Source organism: Rhododendron vialii, chromosome 7a, assembly GCF_030253575.1.
Source record: "Rhododendron vialii isolate Sample 1 chromosome 7a, ASM3025357v1".
Classification (NCBI taxonomy): Eukaryota; Viridiplantae; Streptophyta; class Magnoliopsida; order Ericales; family Ericaceae; genus Rhododendron; species Rhododendron vialii.
Genome location: NC_080563.1, coordinates 39,502,501 through 39,521,421, shown reverse-complemented (window position 1 = coordinate 39,521,421; position 18,921 = coordinate 39,502,501). Strand labels below are relative to the sequence as shown.

Here is an 18,921-nt window from a genome sequence, read left to right as displayed (position 1 = left end):
AACATTGGGATATCCCATGCTGAGTCCAATCCCATGTTTGGTTCTGTCACTATATTTCGGGATTAATTTCAGGACTATTTTTCTCTCCTCCCTCTCAAGCAATCCAACCAATTTCTGGGCATTCCAATTATCAGTGATAAAATTGTATTTTACTTGTCAAAATTGCCACAGAACATGGAGTAGTTCACACCATACTTTTGTAAATCGTACAATACTTTTCTTTACTAGATGGAAAATAAAAGAGAAAAATCAGTAACCAAAATCCCTCTCTTCAGTCCATTCGTTCAAGCCAAAATAGAAATAGAAACAGATCGAACGAAATCTAGGGCTTCAAATCGAAATCTGGTCAAAAACCTAGATTTCGAAATCCATTTGGTCGAAAACATAGGGTTTCAAATCGAAATCTAGTCGAAAACCTAGATTTCAAAACCTATTTGGTCGAAAACCTATTTCGAAATATATTTGGTCGAAAACCTATTTCGAAATATATTTGGTCGAAAACCCAGTCGAAGACTCCAAGAAGAACAAGAACAAAAGAAGAAGAAGAAGATCGAACAGACGAAGAGAAACAAGAAGAAGAACAGACGAAGAAATACCTGCTTCGATTATGGAGATCGCAAGGTCGGTCTTCTCCTCGTAGCCAATAACTCAGGTGTAGAGAGAAGAGAGAGAGAGAGAGAGAGGCGTAACGGAAGATCGAGGATGAACAGTACGATGGCTGAGGGTTTTGTTTTAAAATGATGGCATTTTTGCAATTACCTCCAACTTCCTTCCGCGTCTCTTCTATCCGGCATAGAATAGTCCCTACCACCCCATGGGATAAAATAGTGATGGGCATATTAACAATCTCAGCCCCTAAAGCGGGAACCAAACACGGGAAAATGCGAGATTAGGCGCCCTTATTCCAATCCTAGGTGCGTAATCCTGAATCAAACAAGGCGTGAGTGATTGAGGGCAAAACTGCTTCTTATCGGAACAATTATGAGGCGGAAGAAGCCTGCAAGCGTTGCGCGGAATGAGAGATGAGGTAATTGGGGTTTGGTTGAAGCCCCGTGAACACTACTCCGCTCTCCTAAACCAGGTCTCGCTCTCTCTAAAACCGATTCTTCCTCTGCCGCCGCCACACAATGCTGCGCCTGTGATGTAGAACATGTGGAGGCCCAATTCCATGATCAGCTGGACCGAGCCAAGCCCCGAAAGTCCAAACGGTGTTTAATTTCAGATTACCCAAATTGGCTAAAATCGGACAAGCTCGGAATAGGCCCAAACTTGGTGGGCTGACTTATTTTCGCGCTCCGGTCAATACACATCAACCCTAAGTTGATGATCGATGGTGCTTTTCGGCCTAATTTCTTCGTTTAGGCTTTCAATTGCGTTATTTTGCTGTTTTAGGAAAGATTTGTTTCTTTAATAACTCTTAGACCGTAATTCCTTTTAAGTTGATTCTTTTTGGAAAAGTTTTGTTTTTCTTTCCCGTTTTCAATTTTAGGAAAAGCCCCAAATTATGGGACTTTTTATTTTCCAAGTTTATTTTTAGGGTTTCTAGGGTTTCAGCCTATTTAAGGGTTTGTAACCTAGAGTTTATGCAGATTATTTATCAATAATATTCAGACTTTGTCTTTTTCTCTTGAGGATTCAAGAACTGCTCATGGCTACGAGTACCTATCTCGTTCTGATTAGTACGCAACTAATCTCTTCGTGAATTCCGCTGCGTCAGCCTGAAGGAGGAGGAGGCAGATTGTAGGGTTTAGAGGGCGAGTATATCGGAATGTGTATACATGTACCTACCGAAGTTGAAATTGTCAAATGGTTTGACAGAGGAATTGACCCCAAGTCCTGCTCGGATATTCTTCCTCCGCCGCCACCACACAATGCTTCGCCTGAAGGAGCAGGAGGCGACAAAGTGTAGGGTTTGGAGGGGGAGTATATTGGAATGTGTATATGTGTACCTACCAAAGTTTTAAGGTTTACGTGATAATTTAACATATTAGAGTTTGACATCTTCAAGGTATCCACTCCAACCAATATGTCAAACTTACCAAAATGTCAAATGCTTATGTGTCTTTGACATCTCCTTTCTTCTGTCAACGTTGACATGTGATGTTAAACATTTTCTTTCATTATCGCACTTCAAAACTTCCTAAAATAATAAATTTGACATATAGGTCGGAGTGGATACCTTAAAGATGTCAAACTTTAATATGTTAAATCGTCACGTAAACCTTCAAAAAAAAATTTTTTTGACATCAATTTGAAGTCACTAATGTTAGCCGGGTAGGACTTGTGGTCAACTCCTCTGTCAAACCGTTGACAGTTTCAACTTTGGTAGGTACACGTATACACATTCCGATATACTCACCCTCTAAACCCTACACTCTGCCTCCCCCTCCTTCAAGAGCAACATTGTGTGGCGGCGGCGGAGGAGGGAGAAACGGTTTTAGAGAGAGTGGGAGAGAGATTTGATCAGGAGAATGGAGAGCGGAGCAGTGTGCACGGGGCTTCAACCAAACCCCAATTACCTCATCTTTCCATTACGCAGCGCTTGCAGGCTTCTTCCGCCTTAGAATTGTTCCGACAAGAAGCAATTTTGCCCTCAATCTCTCAAGGTATCTCCTTATATCACTTCTTCCTCTTTTATTCCCAATTAACCTCTTTTATTCCCATAATTGGCCCAATTTGAAGAATAAATTGTTTGATTTCGGAAAAAAAAAATTGCGATGCAGTTCCAAACGCAGCCCCGCATCGTATAGTAAGAAACTTAGCAGTACCAAGAGGTCTCTCTCACAAGGTTTGTCCTTCTCAGATTCCTGTTACTACGATTGACATTTATTTGTAACCTATTTCCTTCTTTAGCCAAACCAATCAGAGCCTTAAGTCCCAATCAATTAGGCTAGGCTACATGAATAATAGTTCCGTTTTTACCATCGTCCTTTGTTTTTCTTGATCGGGAAATGTTATTATTGTTAGAATAGTTGGACCTATTAGCTCTTTAAAGGATGAATTGAACTCTGGAAATAGCCGGTACGTTCCGGAGTTGTGTAAAACCGGTATGTTGCACCTCCAATAGCGTCTTGGCTCTACCAGAGATTATCGGCGCATACCGAAAATTTTAGCCAATCTCGGGCGAAATGGATGTACCGGTGATTCCGTTCGGTACCGTTTTGCACTTCTCTGTCTGTGAACCAGACACTTATTGGCCGATCGAAAAGACCTTATAGAGAGAGAAAAGAGAAGTAGATATTATACCTGTTATGCCATGACCGATTGAGAGAGAATGAGGGCTTGTTTGGCGGCAGAATTTGCAGCCGATATGCCAAGCACCCTAATTTCATCTCCCCCTTCTTCTCATCTCTGGTGTTTGGCTGTGAAAAACCCCACCCGGATTTCGCTCAAGCCAGGTTTGTAATCCACCTGCAGGTGGATTTGTGAACGACAGGGGTACCCCTGTCGTTGGTGAAGAGGAGGTGTGCGGGAGTGCTTAATGACCATTTCGCCATTGCTTATCCGTGTAGAGAGAGAGAGAGAGAGAGAGAGAGTACCTGGCGCTGCAAGCTGGAGTACCTAGTGCTGCAAGTTGCTGCGGCGAGAAGAAGAAGAATAATGAAGAAAGAAGAAGAGCCGTTGCCCTAATTTTTTGGTTGAACACGTGTCCTTCACGTGGAACATTATTTTTTATAGAAAAATTATGCTTTGCACCCTGGAATTTAGAGGTTCCACTAAAGGTGTTATTCAATCGGTTCGGTTCGGTTCGGTGTGGATTTCCCAGAAACTGATCGGGTTTGGGGTATATAATTCGTAGACTGATCTCGGCCGGTATTAATTTCGGTTCGGTTCGGTACGGGGTGAGTTTGGTTCGATCAGGGATTTCGGAGAGTTTGGTCCGCCTGAAATGGGCCTTAGTTGGGACATTTGGCCATTTTTAAAAATTAATAGTAGACTATGGGCCATGTTTGGGCCATTTTCAACCTTAAGTCAATCACCCATATTTGAGCAATTCTTTCACCTGTTGCCAAACAATAAAAGTCTTCCACCCATATATTTCAGCCTTAAAAAACAATTGTACCTTCTTTTTTTTTTTTTTCAAACACCAATTGAAAAGAACTTTTGGCACCGTAGCATCTCATATAAGAAAAATAACTGGCATAAAGAGCCTTTACCGTAAATCTCTCTTTTTTTTTTTTTTTTATATCAATTACTCCAAAAAGTTTGTCTACCACTAAAACTGAAGTAATGGGCCTCAATTTATATATTCTAAATTTAAAAGAAAAAATTTACCAAATTGCTTGGTCGATCTTTTTCAAATATCGAAGTGAATAAATTCTTCAAATAAGAATTTCAATTGTCAAATTGTTATTAATGAACTCAAAATAAGTTTTATGCTGGTTACGGGAAAAAGTATAATTTGGGAGTGGATGGTGTAGATTAAAACATCAAATTGATCGAAGGTCAAGATTAAAACGATATATATATATATATATATAAAATATGGTTTTGTTCGTTCAGTCCTACACCGGTTCGGTCCACCCCGAACCACTAAAAAACGCCCCTGGACCGACCGAAGATCGAATTGATCGGTCGATTTTTTCGATCTTTTTCGGTTCGGTCGGGTTTGTAATAGCCGAACCGTTCCACCCATAGCACCACTAACATTCACGTTAATTTATGATTTAATTTTATGCAAAAATTAATGGTATATTCTGTGTTTGTATAAAGCTTTCCCGTTCAAAAATAGCTCTGATTACCTCCGTGGATATACTCGATTTTGGGAAACCACATATATTCTGTGTTTGTGTTTGTTTGGTGTGTGTGTTTTGGTTTGATTGTTTTTCCGCAATAATTGATATCAGAGCTTCCAGGTTACCAAAACACAGCACCACCGCCATTTTTGTTCTCTGTCTAAAAAAATTGTGTTTTTTCAAAACTGCTCGAAATACAAATCTGATCTGTCTATCATGTTTGTCTCGTCGAAACGATTTCGAAAAGGTATAATATGCCTTTGTTCGACGCCATTGTGAAGCTCTAGTGGAGGTATTTTGGAAGTCTTGGAGTGAGCAAGGCATCGGTTCGACCTCCTAGAGTGTTTGGCGTTCCATCTATTGTCACTCGATCTGTTGCCATGGTTGCAAAGCCATGGATTGTTTGTTTGATAGCAAATTTATGTTAAACCGTCTGTTTACGATTTTCTGACGACGGAGATTCTATTTTTTTTTTGTCTGTCGGTGTTCATCTGTTAGCCATTTTGTGGAGTGGTACTCTGGAATTCTCCTATCAAATCTGGCGTTCTAATCAAGCGCATCTGGTGCTTGTAGATGCTGATCACATCGACGGGACTTGGCGATAGGTGGAGTCCGTTCTTGTTTCATGATAAAGCTGTTTTATGTTTGGTATGGATCGGACCTGTTGTTCAATCTCGTCATTACCATTCGAGACGATGGCGCGTCTCCAGTGGTATCTGCTCTTCTGTTTGCTATTGGAACCTGTCTGAAATTCGTTTCTGGAAGTTAGCTTGAAACTTCAGAAATCTGGCTCAATCGAGGTTGAGCATTTGACTTGATGTGGGTCAAACATCTGAATTTGTATCAGAATCTGTTGCTGGGTTTTTTGAATAATCGCGCGACCTGTCCAAATCTGTCTGAAGTTTACTTGAAGACTTTGAAAATATAGAAAGTTTGAATTCGAAAAAGAAAGAGGATTGTCGCTAAAGGGGAGATTGTTGACTTTTGGGGTCATGAATTGGCTTCAATCCTCTCATTCCTATCTAATTAGCACACCAAAGAAGAAAAGAACAAAAAGGAATGGGCCCGAGTTAAAGGAATGAGCCATTAATTATTAGACGAAAAGTCTACGGTTCCCGATCCCCAAATTCCTATTGAATCCCGACGTTCGGTCGGGCACATTCCGGGCATCGGACGGCTGATCTGAGCCATCCAAAAATTCTAAAAAAAAAACTGAGTGCGCTTTCGCAAGAATCAACGGCATCCGATCTATGTAGGTGCTCGATCCAAACACTCAATGTTTTTGTATATATATCGGATGCCGTTGATTTTTGCGTGGGCCCACTCGGTTTTTTTTTATAGAAATTTTGGATAGCTCGGATCGGCCGTCCGGTGACCGAAGTGTGCCGGCAGGGCGTCGAGATCTAATCGGGATCCCTTTTGGTCGGGAACTGTAGCACCACTCATTATTAGATTTGTTCGGCGGCTTTGAGGAGTAAAAAAGCAAATGACAGCTAACCACTTCCTTGTTTATAGTCCATTCTCAGCCGAATGGAGTAAATGAGTTTGTCTGAAGTGTGACTTTGGAATAGAGAAGGTTTTGGCCTATAAAGAGGGGCCTTGGTCTTTGTATTCTGCATCTCTCTTGAGTGAGGAATCTCAGAGTGAAAAAAGAAAGAAAAGAGAGCAGAGAGAAGAAGAAAAAAAACGTGGGAACCCCTTTGGGGGTTTTTCCCCATCAGTGAGAATATGAATCAGTAAGAACATTAATATGTATCAGTGAGGTTAGCAATGTAGGTGAGTGTAGTGAGGTATGAGGCCTCACTTGTAGAGTTTTCCCGTCCAAAAATAGCTCTGATTACCTCTGTGGATGTACTCGATTTTAAAAAATCATGTATATTCTGTGTTTGTGTTTTGTTTAATGTGTGTGTGTTTTGGTTTGATCGTTTCTCCACAACACAAATTAGGTCTGAGAACTATTTGTTTATCAATTGAGCTGACCCAAATAAGTTGTACTCAAACCGGTCCGAGCCACTTAAACAAAAGTTCAAATCTTGTTTGAATAATTAACAAGCTTTGAAGAACCAATCTCGAGCACTTGAAGTTTTTAAAGTTGGGAATGACTTCGGTGTCTCCGGTCATTTTGGGGACACCGTAACTTTTGGAATAACAAAACTATTATGAGTATAACCAAAACCCATTATAAGCATAACAGAACCATTGCAAGGCATAACCAAAACCATAGCAAGGCATAACTTATTTGTTATGTCTTGGTTGGGTTTAGTTACGCCTTGGTTGGTTTTTGAATATTCCTTGGTTATGCCTTGTTTGGGTTTTGTTATGCTTGTAATTGATTTTAGTTATGCTCCTAATGGTAAAGTTATGCCAAAAAATTACGGTGTCCCCAAAATGACCGGAGACACCATAACATCATCCTTTAAAGTTTAATTTGTCAGATTAACAAGTTTTAAAAAATGTTCAAATTTGATCAGTTTACATAACAAAATCAATCTCAAAATGTTTAATTACTCCTAATTTCCTTAGCATGCATTCACGTGCAGGAAATTCTCAAACATGGGTGACTATAGACTTCTTTCCAAACCCAAACCTTGTTATTGATTTGTCTACAGATTTCTTCCCTTAAAAGCATTGAAAACTGACTTCGGCCTTTCTACTCTCTCTCTCTTTCTCTCTCTCTCTCTCTCTCTCTGCAATCCATCTCGCTCCTCCAAGTCTCCAACAAACTCTCTTCCACAAGATGGTCAAGAGGAAAGAAACTCCCTTCTACAACTTCCAAGCGAAACGGACCTGAAACAATTGATTAGAAACCAAACCGATGTCTCCCTATCCTTAGCAAAACAGGTATCTCAATCCGAATCCAAGTTGTTTCCCTCCCAACTTGTCTCCCTATCCAAGCAAAACGACCTCAACTCTCTCTCTCCTCCCAACTAGTTTCCCTCGTCTTCACCGACGGTGGGCCCACTGGCGGTCCAACTCTGTCGTTCGCCAACGGAGTTTGGGTGGACCAGTTGCTTTCTCCTAAGCCTTCTTTCGAAAAGGTGATCGACGCAGTTTATAAAGCGGGTTTGAATCATGTTGATTTTCAGACTTAGGTCAGTTGTGTATTTCTCTTGGACAATTCTGTTGTGTTTTTTTTTTTTTTTTTGCAGTTATATGTAGGTTAGCAGAATGAAATTTATATGTGGTTTATAAAATTTAACTCAGCTCGTCTTGTTTGTTAGGCAAGCCAATCTCGAAGGTGTTTTAATCGCGTCGATCATGAGCGGAGATGGTTCTAAGAACTTTGAATTTCTAAGACAACATTATTTTGAATTTTTAGGGGTTTGTGTTCCAAAAGGCCCTAGGCTTGGTGGCAAATATTGTACGAAGAAACAATGACAAGCGTAAGAGTTAAAACTAAACTTTCAGAGCGTTTATGGGACCAAACAAGTGACTTGTTCAGTTAAAATTTGAAATAGTCCATCCGTCCCAAAGTGCTTATGTTCATAAGGTTTGAATATTTAGCTCACTAAATTAAACAATGAATCGAGATCTTTAATTTTGTTCGAAGAAACTCAAAATATCATTTAGGGAAGTACTTTATTTTTTACCCAAAAATTGCACAGTCTTTTCGTAAGAGACTATCATTTTGGGAAGGAAGAATATACAACAGTGATCATCAAAGCTCATCGGGTCCATTTTTGGTGGTGTTTGGGTGATGCCTTGTCCAGTAAGGGTAGATCATGAATGTGCTAATTTATTTTCTATTGATCATTGTGAAGGCTGTTGAGGTGACCAATGAAGTTAATCAATGGGCTGAAAAGGAGACCAATGGGCTTATCAAAGAAGTTCTTCCTTCCGATTCAGTCGATGATTTCAAAGGAGCGTGGACTGAGAAATTCGACGCGTCGAAAACCAAACACCAAGACTTTCACCTCCTGAATGGGAGTTCGGTTCGAGTACCCTTCATGACAAGTAAGAACGACCAATTTTTTACCGATTTCGGCAGTTTCAAAGTGTTAAGGCTTCCTTACAAACAAGGTGAAGATAAACGCCGATTTTCTGTGTACTTCTTTCTTCCAAATGCAAATGATGGTCTTTCCGCTTTAATGGAGAAAGTGAGTTCCGAATCTGGGCTCTTAGACCGCCACTTGCCGTGTGTTTGTCTATTTTCTCACTTATAGTTGACGAATCGACTAATAGTTGTTATGTGTGTATGCTGGAATGTGGGTATTTGTGATGGTGGAGTTTAGTTCCTTGTCGTATTTCATGACTTCTCTGGAAGCAAACTTAATGAAGTGAATGGAGATGAAAGAAAAACAACAAAATGGACTTTATTATTCTTCGGGATAGAAGTCGATCGACGATGAGAACACAATCGAACAGACAATTACGTTACAAGCTACTCCTAGAGCAAGAAATGTAAAGTACAGATAAAAGTAAAAGCCTTTGAGCAATTGATTGGGGGTTGTAACTGTCTTCAATTCTTGTATTTATAGTGTGTAGCTTCGACTTGAAATTCAAAAGTGTAGCTTCGACTTGAAATTCAAACCAAATGGAATTCCCTCCTCCGGTTTGAATTGGGCGGTTACTTCCTTATTTTGTTCCATGATCTTACACGTTCCCAATGTTGTAATTTCTTCAACTGCCTGTATTAACAGTCTTGTCCACGATTTGCTTGTGACTTGTTCTCTGAAACGTGTTCCGGATTTGAATAATTACTAACCGTCGATCAGTCCACTTGATTTTCCTTAATAGGCTTCATGTTGAATTCAAATTAGTCTAAAACATGTTGACACGTGTCACATTTTGACCCAATCGATCATAATAGACTAAATTACCAAATTATGGTGTAAACACCGTGCCGGAAAGTAGAAGTGGGTAAATTTCGGATTCCAAAATTTAAATTCTCCTTTGGCTTCGAGGCTTCTGAAGTTCTAAAGGGGTTAGGGGGGCTAACAGAGATGGTGGAATCCACTACGTACTGTAGGTCGAAAACTATACGTGTCGAGCATTTTCCACAAAACTTTCATTGAAGTTAACGAAGAAGGGACAAAAGCGGCAGCCGCTTCCGCTTGTGTTATGAAGTTGTGTTGTTTGGTAAGGAAGATAGATTTTGTGGCCGACCACCCTTTCTTGTTCGTCATTAGAGAAGACATGACTGGTGCGGTGCTCTTCATCGGCCAAGTGCTTAATCCCCCGCGACAAATTTGAAAAATTGTTTGAGAAAGCCTAAAACCCATACCACTAATTCAGCAAATGAAGTGGTAGGAACTTGTCTTCGAACAAGTTTGTTCCCTTGTTGCAATACATTCGTAGCCATACAATATGGGTAGGAATTTTGATAAGTACAATCTTAGAGCAACTTTATCAGTTGAGGTAAAATAGCTTTTTAGCTATTTTACCTAAGCAAAACCTCCAAATGAGCACTACACTAGATTAGGTAAAGGCTTAGCTAAAATCCATCTATGAACAGTGCTTAGGTAAATATACCTAAGCACTATTCACCATGTATGTAGTATTTTATTAATTGTTCTTTCTCTCTCCCCCCCTCTCTCTTCCCAGAAAATAAAAAGAAAATAAAAGTAATAATATTTTAATAGAGAATAGGTTAAATAGATAGTATTGGTGTAGTGTTGAGAGAGATATGAGTAGGTAAAATGAAAAAAATGCACTGTTTACTAGCATTTTTACATAAGAATTGATAAACTTGCTCTTTAGGTACGATCACGTGACTGGAAGTGCACTTGTTTCACTATAGTTTGTATAATGTTAGAGCATTCACATGTGGCTCTTCAAACACTTCTTTAGGTTGAAACAAAGAGCAAAATGAAGAAAATAGCCTCACATCAGGCTCGTCAATGGTGGGGACCGCTGGTCAAAATTTTAGTTTTGGAACAGTTACTCATCTCACTAAGAGAGCCATTGTTTACTAAACTAGTAATAGTACTTTATGGAGTACTAGTAGGTGCCCGTGTCTAAAGGCACGTTCAAACGTAATACAGTCCCAACTTAAATAAGTTATCTACTCTATCCATTCAATTTAACCTACTCACTCTCTACCTCACTTTAAAAAGCTCACGCCAAGATAGAGAGAAGTAAAAAAAAAAAAAAAAGAGGCAATAATTTATGGGTTAATTGTCAACCCTCTTGAAATATTAACCTAAAATGGAAAAAACCAAAAGATAATAAATTGGAAAGAAAGTGGTGTATGTTAATTATTGCAACAACAGAGGTCAAAGTATAATTTAAGAAAATATGCTACGATCTTAGCTTGAAGGCCATCAACGGCTGTAGAGGTGCTCATGTTTGTATGTGTAGACAAAAACCGCTCGTTTTATAATATAGAATATATTTTGGAGCAATAAAAAACAATTCAGTCAAACATTGGTTAATGGGATTGCTTTAAATATTTAATTGAATAGAAAGTGAGAATAAAGAGCTTGATGCTGTGTAATTGTAGAAAAGTGAATAGTTAAAGTAAAAAAGTGGATTTTAAGGATTAATTTGGTCCACCTGCAGGACCACCTACCACTAGTCTTCGGTCGGAGGGGTTTACTGCACAAAAATGTCAGGACGCACGCTCGCGAAGAGGGAAGCCCAACGAATGTCAGATACAAAGCCCCACACCTCATTAAGATCATATTGGCATACTCTTCCAAAAGAAAAGAGCAAACCCCATTGAAGATGGGAGTGAGGTACAACAAGGCCATTTCTGTCCGTCGCCGAAAAGAGTTCAAGTTCGATCCTTCGCCATGGATGGAAAACAATCCGGATATAGATAGTGTTCAGTGAGTGTCTTGTTGGTGAAGGATTCTCTTTGAACGAATCCGATTTATCACTAGGGAAGAATCTTTGATAGTGGTATCCCAATAAGCAGACGATAAGTAGGCTTTGCCATAGCATTATTCGTTTTCGAGAGAAATTTTTCAGCGTCGGGTGGGCACGGGCCACATGGTGCCGTGCACCATTTCGGCCGTCCGATAAAATTTTGGACGGTCCAGATCTGTTCGGCTACAATAAAAACCATTTATTGCAGAGCATTTGGGTTTCAGGATAGTCAATTGAAATACTTTTTCTACAATTGACGTTACATCATGTAAATCAAGTGTGAAGATACGTTGACTAACCTTTCAAATTAAAATTTAATTTTTCAGTAGTCACTCAAGAACAATAATGCGTTGATTAGCATTTTATATTCGGGCCGATTTCGGGGACAAGTAAAAAACATCTAAAAATATATCCCAAATCTCAATCTCATAGTTTCCAATCAAATTTTTATGATCCGAACCGTTCAATGTGTGCAGAATGTGATTTTAAGAGTATTTTAGAAGAAATTAGTAAAAAATATGACCGGGAAGTGTTTATTTTGAGCAATTTTTAATTGAACTGTTCATCAAATCTGAGATAAAAACTGCTCAGATCAAGCCCTTCCCGATCCGTCCTTTTCTAATTTTTGAAGGGTATCCTTAAAATCATGTCCTAATCACATTGAGCAGCTTGGATAATCAAAATTTGATTGAAATTTTTTAATATTCATTTGGCGTCCAAAGTAATACATTGTATAAAGGAAATACCAACTAATCACAGAATAATATTTCCAGTTTTATTCTTTTAATATTCATTTGGCGTCCAAAGTAATACATTGTATAAAGGAAATACCAACTAATCACAGAATATTCCTAGTTTTATTCTTTTTTTAAAATTTATGTAGTTTTACAAGTAATTTATTTAACTTATTATTAATAAAGGCTTTATTTTATCACTGTAACAACCTTTACAAATTGTGAATACTTATTTGGAAAGAATGAATCGGATTCAAGCTCTAGTGTCATCATTCGCTGGAATCGAAAAATCTGCAAGATCGGGTGACAATTTGTATCCATTAAACAAATTGTCGGAATTTCAACTCTACAAATTCGTTGTTTGCACCATGTCACTCGCAATGCTATTCAAACGACATTTGACTGTGTTACTATATAGTATAGACATCGAGTAAATATTGTGTTGATCTGAATTTTGCTTATGACCCAAAATGTACTTCCTCCGTCCCTAAATAAGTGTTCGGCGTGCAAAACTATGCCTTACAAAATATGTATGTTTTTCATTAAAAAATTTAATTTTCTTTCACAATCTAATAGAACTCATTGCTATCTATTGATTTGTGAAAAAAATTTGATTTTTTTAATGAAACAAATGCATTTTTTTGAAGGCCTAGGTTTGCGCGTCAGACACTTATTTAGGGACGGAGGGAGTAATTTTTAAATTTTCTTCTCGCAACCCCAAAAAAATTAACTTCGCGGATCATATGATATATTTTTCTGAGGTATATTGAGGAAATCATTGGGTATTTAAACCAGTATATATACTATATACTATATAGTGCAGATATCCCTCTCCCTCCCCTCCTCTCCTCTCCTCTCTCTCTCTACAATCCTTCTTACTCCTCCAACAAAGTCTCTTCCAAAACTCCCTTAGCTTCCACAACTCCCAAACAAAATGGACTTGAAACAATTGATTGGAAACCACACCGATGTCTTCCTATCCTTCGCAAAACGAGTATCTCAATCCGAATCCAAAGACTCAAACCTTGTTTTCTCTCCCCCCTTGATCCACGTCGTTTTGGGCTTGATCGCAGCTGGATCCAAAGGCCAAACCCAATCCCAAGTACTTTCTTTCCTTAACTCCAAATCCACCGACGACCTCAACTCTCTCACCTCCCAACTTGTCTCCCTTGTCTTTGTCGATGGCGGGCCCACTGGTGGCCCAACGCTGTCGTACGCCAATGGGGTTTGGGTGGACCAGTCGCTTTCTCTTAAGCCTTCTTTCAAAAAGGTGGTCGATACTGTTTATAAAGCGTCTTTGAATCATGTCGATTTTCCTACTCAGGTCGGTTATTTCTCTCAGACAATTTGCTTGTTACGTGTTTTTGCTGCTGTATGCAGGGTAGTCGAATACTGGTTTCTAAAATGAAGGTTAGCTGGTCTTGTTTATCAAGTGAGCCAATCTCATATGTGTTTTAATCTCGTCGATCATAAGCCAAGATGATTCTAAGGAGTTTGACTTTCTAAGATAACAATGACAAAGTATAAGAGTTCAACTACACTCTACACTTTCAAAGGGTTCATGACACCAAACAAGTCACTTGTCATATTAAAATGCATATACATCAGTGGCGGCTCCAAGAATTTGTAGTAAGGAGTTCAAAAATTACCTTGACTCTACTAGATGATCTATTAATTAATAATATATGTACAAAATCTCATATAGTTGTATAACCTCTATACTAAAAAAATTAACTACAAGGCGAAATGATAACTTAAAAATACATACTATTTTTTTAACAAAAATTTAATTTTTTAGAAAGTTGTATTGCATAGTAGACAGTGTTTCGAGAATGGACGAGGTAAAATTTAATAATTGTCCTAGATTAGTTCTCATATTTTGTGCCAACGTTTAACCAATGAATAATCTACTAAAACTCTTTTGAAAGAAATTCTAGTGACTATGTTAGAGCTGACTAGATTAGTTCTCATATGTTGTTCTTTAGGATGGCATGATGAGATTTTTTATCACAGTCTAAATTTGAAAAAATATTATTCAAGTTAACAGAGATTGCAATATAGTTGATTTTTTTTAAAAACTTTGTCCGTAATTCTATAAGCTAATCAGACAAAAAAATTAAAAAATTTATTGTCATGAATGCGAAGTTAACACATTTAGAACATCGATAATAAAGATGGAGAGGGAATGCAAAGTATAATACTTATGCCAATAGATTCTTCTTTTTCTCTTTCTTTTAAATTTTTTTTATTATGATTATGAGCTTTATTTGAGGTAATGTGTTAGGTGTTCCAATATGAATTACCTGGATTGATGAGCTGTAATTGAGTGTTCAATTGATTTTGGGTTGGGAGTTCAATTCTTTTTAGGTTACGTGTAAAAGACTATTAGAATTGGATGTTCGTTGATATTTGAGTTGGATGTTCAAAGAAAATTTAGCCCATAATTTTTACATGTATTCTAAGAAAAAAAATTTGTTTGGGTGTTCAGTTGACCATGGAATGCTCTTAAAAGAGCCGCCTTTGATATACATATTTACCAATAAAAATAAAAAAGAGCATAATCTAGCGCCGCCCCTGTTCCTTTGCATTTTCGGTCTGCCTTGTTGTGTAAGGGTAGATTATACATGCGCTAATCTTTCAGTTTTCTGTTGATCATTGTGAAGGCTGATGAGGTGACCAATGAAGTGAACCAGTGGGCTGAAAAGCAGACCAATGGGCTTATCAAAGAAGTTCTTCCTTCCGATTCAGTCGATGATTTAACCAGACTCATCTTTGCAAATGCACTCTATTTCAAAGGAGCATGGACTGAGAAATTCGATGCGTCGAAAACCAAAGACCAAGACTTTCACCTCCTGAATGGGAGTTCGGTTCGAATACCCTTCATGACAAGTAAGAACGACCAATTCGTTAGCAAATTTGACAGTTTCAAAGTCTTAAGGCTTCCTTACAAACAAGGTGAAGAAAAACGCGGATTTTCTATGTACGTCATTCTTCCAAATGCAAAAGATGGTCTTTCCGCTTTAATGGAGAAAGTGAGTTCCGAATCAGGGTTCTTAGATCGCCACTTGCCACGCCGGAAAGTAGAAGTGGGTATATTCCGGATCCCAAAATTTAAATTCTCCTTTGGCTTCGAAGCTTCTGAAGTTTTGAAGGGATTAGGGTTGGATTTGCCTTTTTCCCCTGGAGAAGGGGAGCTAACAGAGATGGTGGAATCCACTACTGTTGGTCGAAACCTATACGTTTCGAGCATTTTCCACAAAGCTTGCATTGAAGTTAATGAAGAAGGCACTGAAGCGGCAGCCGCTTCCGCTTTTGTTGCGAAGGTGTGTTGTTATGTAGAGCCGATAGATTTTGTGGCCGACCACCCTTTCTTGTTTGTAATTAGAGAAGACATGACTGGTGCAGTGCTGTTCATTGGCCAAGTGCTTAATCCCCTTGCGGGTTGATTGAACCTGATCCGACGCAGTGAGGTAAATGTGTATGTCGATCGATGAAGCCCAACACATATTGAGCTTGTAGTGAGTTTTAATTTCGTCATTTCGTTTTTTTTGGCTTGGCAATGCTTGTATTTTGTTAATGGTGAAAACATACCTGGTATATATACTATGGTGTGGGCAATTTGTGATTTCTGATACTCCTTCAATGGTATTGTAAGTAGCTGTTTGATATATACCTAGCATTTTCTCGGTTAACTGTGTACTCTGAAATTCTTGTGACATTACAACAAGATCTTGTTGCAACTTTGAAACGAGACTCGGGGTGCTATAGTGCACCCTCCGCACTACACGTGTAGTACGGTTGATCCGGCCATCCATCCCGGCAATTGACGGCTCAGATTGGGATTTGCATAATCAACGGTTCGGATTAGTAGGAGCTTGGATTTAATCCGAGCCGTCTACACCGAGATGGACGACCGGATCAGCTGCACTGCAGCACCTCCCAATTCCTTTGAAACGTTGATGGTTGAGAATGAACTTGGACGTGGAAGCACACTTGGGAGCCCAATACGATGTAGAGTTCTATGAGTTTCGAGAAAAGCTTAACAAAATTTGATAAATACATTAATTCGTCGCCACACTCGATATGGGTAGGAATTTTGATAAATACAATCTTATGTAAGATCACGTGACTGGAAGTGCACTAGGAGTACCATATAAACTTTGGGAAACACAAGATTTAGTGTATAATGTTACTATTACATTATTCGTTAAATAGAATAAATTTTTTATACCGCCGGTGTAAACATTTGTTTTTTCTAAATCAATTATATTGTATCACATCGTCATTTTCTATTGATTGAAACCACTGTTTTGCAATGTGGCGCGATGTAATTGATTTGGAGAAAATAAATGTTTACATCGCGGTGTAAACAATATCTCTTCGTTAAAATACCCATAAATTGTAGCCATAATTAATTAACATGTACTATAAGCAACACTCACTAGAGACCACAAGGGCAACTAGATTCTGGGGTTCTTTGGGAAAGCTAACTGCTCATCTAGTCTAGAAGTGGAAATTTGGACAATCTACAGAGGTCTCTCTATCATGCATTCATGCTAGAGAAAGGGATGTACAATGTTAATATTGAATCTGACTCCAGCGTCGCGGTGAAACTTTGTAACGAAGGTACCCCTCTAGATCACGCACATCGTTATAGAGTTGAAGAAGCTAAGAGGATTGTGGGCAGGACTAATGCTACCATTACGCATATCTTTCAACAAGCAAACCAAGTTGCTGATTGTTTAGCTCGTCTGGGTTCTCAACAAGAAGAGTTGATTGCCACAAGAAATGTCCCGTTTGTGGCTAGGGAGTTCTTATTTTTTGATGCTATGGGGGTTGGCCATCTTAGAATCTAGTTATGGTTCTTGTATTTCCTCTGTTTTAGCAGCGTTTGTAATATGATACTTTGTATTTATGACTCGATTTTCTAGTTAATCTAATATGCTTTCTGTTTGACAAAAAAAAAAAACTCACTATGAGCATGCTACAATGTTATGTCAAACAATACCAATGAGAATTCAAATTGCGCAAATAGTATGATAGCTAGCTACAATATCTCAAGATTCATTCTTCAATTTATCAAACCATCAAGAAAATTAGAATGAGTATATAAATTTGAAAATCATCTTACAAAAAATTCTTCCTCAATTTGGATTCATGACTTCACGGGCCGGCTGGTGGCGACTATTTGGGTTCCAAGCGAAAGAGGTACACTGGTGGTTGACCGTTGGCAAAAGTATTGTTGAACCCATAACCTACCTCAGTTGTTCTTGTTCTTTGAAGACTTCGTGGTTTAGTAATCAATAATGATAACCATGCCACCATAATTCTTGGCCTTACAGGAATCTTACCAAATTAAAACTTCCTGGTTTTGAAAAGATTTCCTGGCTTAGTATATAGAAAAAATTATTGGGTATTTTACCAAATATACTTTATCAATTATTTTTCATATCGAAATACGAAGAGAAGATGGTTTACCATTTTTTTTTAAAGTTTGTAAAGTTTAAGTATCCGTATAAAAAGGGAAATTTATATAAATGGTCCTTCTAATTTTATCCGAGCCTAATTTTCATCCTCCAAGTATCAATTACAATTCTTTTGACCTTCAAGTTTGGTTTTCGTACCAAATTAGTCCAATTGATAACTTCCGTCAGTTAAACTGGACTGAAAAAATCAAATCGATGGCAGTTTGGACGTTACAGTTCGTACCACGTTGGTCTAATTGATGACGTATGCCCTCAATTTGATTTTTTCGTCCAGTTTGGCTGACAGACGTTATAAATTGGACCAACTTAGTATGAAAACAAAATTTGAAGGTCAAAAGATTTGCAATTGATATTTGAAGGACGAAAATAAGACTCGAGTTAAACTAGGAGGACCATTTCTATAAATCTCCGGTATAAAAAAGGATTTATTCAAGTTTTATTTGGGTTTTAGGGTTGTGAATTGAAAAACTTTTTTCGCAATTGACGTTACATCATGTAAATCAAGTGTGACGATATGTTGACTATCCTTTCAAATTAAAACTTAATTTTTCAATGATATCAGTAGACACACAAGAACAATAATGCGTTGATTAACATTTTATATTACTTTTAATATTCATTTGGCGTCCAAAGTAATACATTATATAAAGAAAATACCAACGAATCACAGAATATTCCCAGTTTTATTATTTTATTATTACTTTTAATATTCATTTGGCATCCAAAGTAATACTTTGTATAAAGGAAATATCAACTAATCACAGAATATTTCCAGTTTTATTTGTTTATTTTTTTCAGGATCACAACATAGTAACCAATTCCTTAAATTTATGTAGTTTCACAAGTAATTTATTTAACTTATTATTAATCAAGGCTATATTTTATCGCTATAACGATCCTCACAAATTGCGAATACTTATTTGGTAAGAATGAATCAAATTCAAGCTCTAGTGTCATCGTTTGCTGGAATCGCAAAATCTACAAGATTGGGGTGACGATTTGTATCCATTAAACAAATTGTCGGAATTCCAACTCTACAAATCCGTTGTTTGCACCATGTCACTCGTAATGCTATTCAAACGAAATTTGATTGTGTTAGAGCATCCACAATGAAATAAGCAAAACTAAAATGTTGCTAAGGTTAGCAATGTTTGC

The 18,921-nt window shown here is 38.0% G+C and overlaps 1 protein-coding gene across 2 annotated transcripts in view; it reads left to right on the top strand.

Annotated features, from left to right (window-relative positions):
- Positions 1-13,015: 13,015 nt before the first annotated feature.
- Positions 13,016-18,921, top strand: part of LOC131332485 (serpin-ZX-like) — a 28,120-nt gene continuing 22,214 nt past the window's right edge. The window contains exons 1-2 of one of the 2 annotated variants that reach the window (XR_009201669.1): positions 13,016-13,604; positions 14,944-15,798. Coding sequence is in view for 1 of the 2 variants with exons in the window: in XM_058366758.1 (XP_058222741.1) it covers positions 13,215-13,604; positions 14,944-15,726 (1,173 nt within the window). In the remaining variant the exon portion in view is untranslated. Of the gene's footprint in view, positions 13,605-14,943; positions 15,973-18,921 lie in introns of those variants that run through there. The other variant, XM_058366758.1, reaches the window with a different exon arrangement.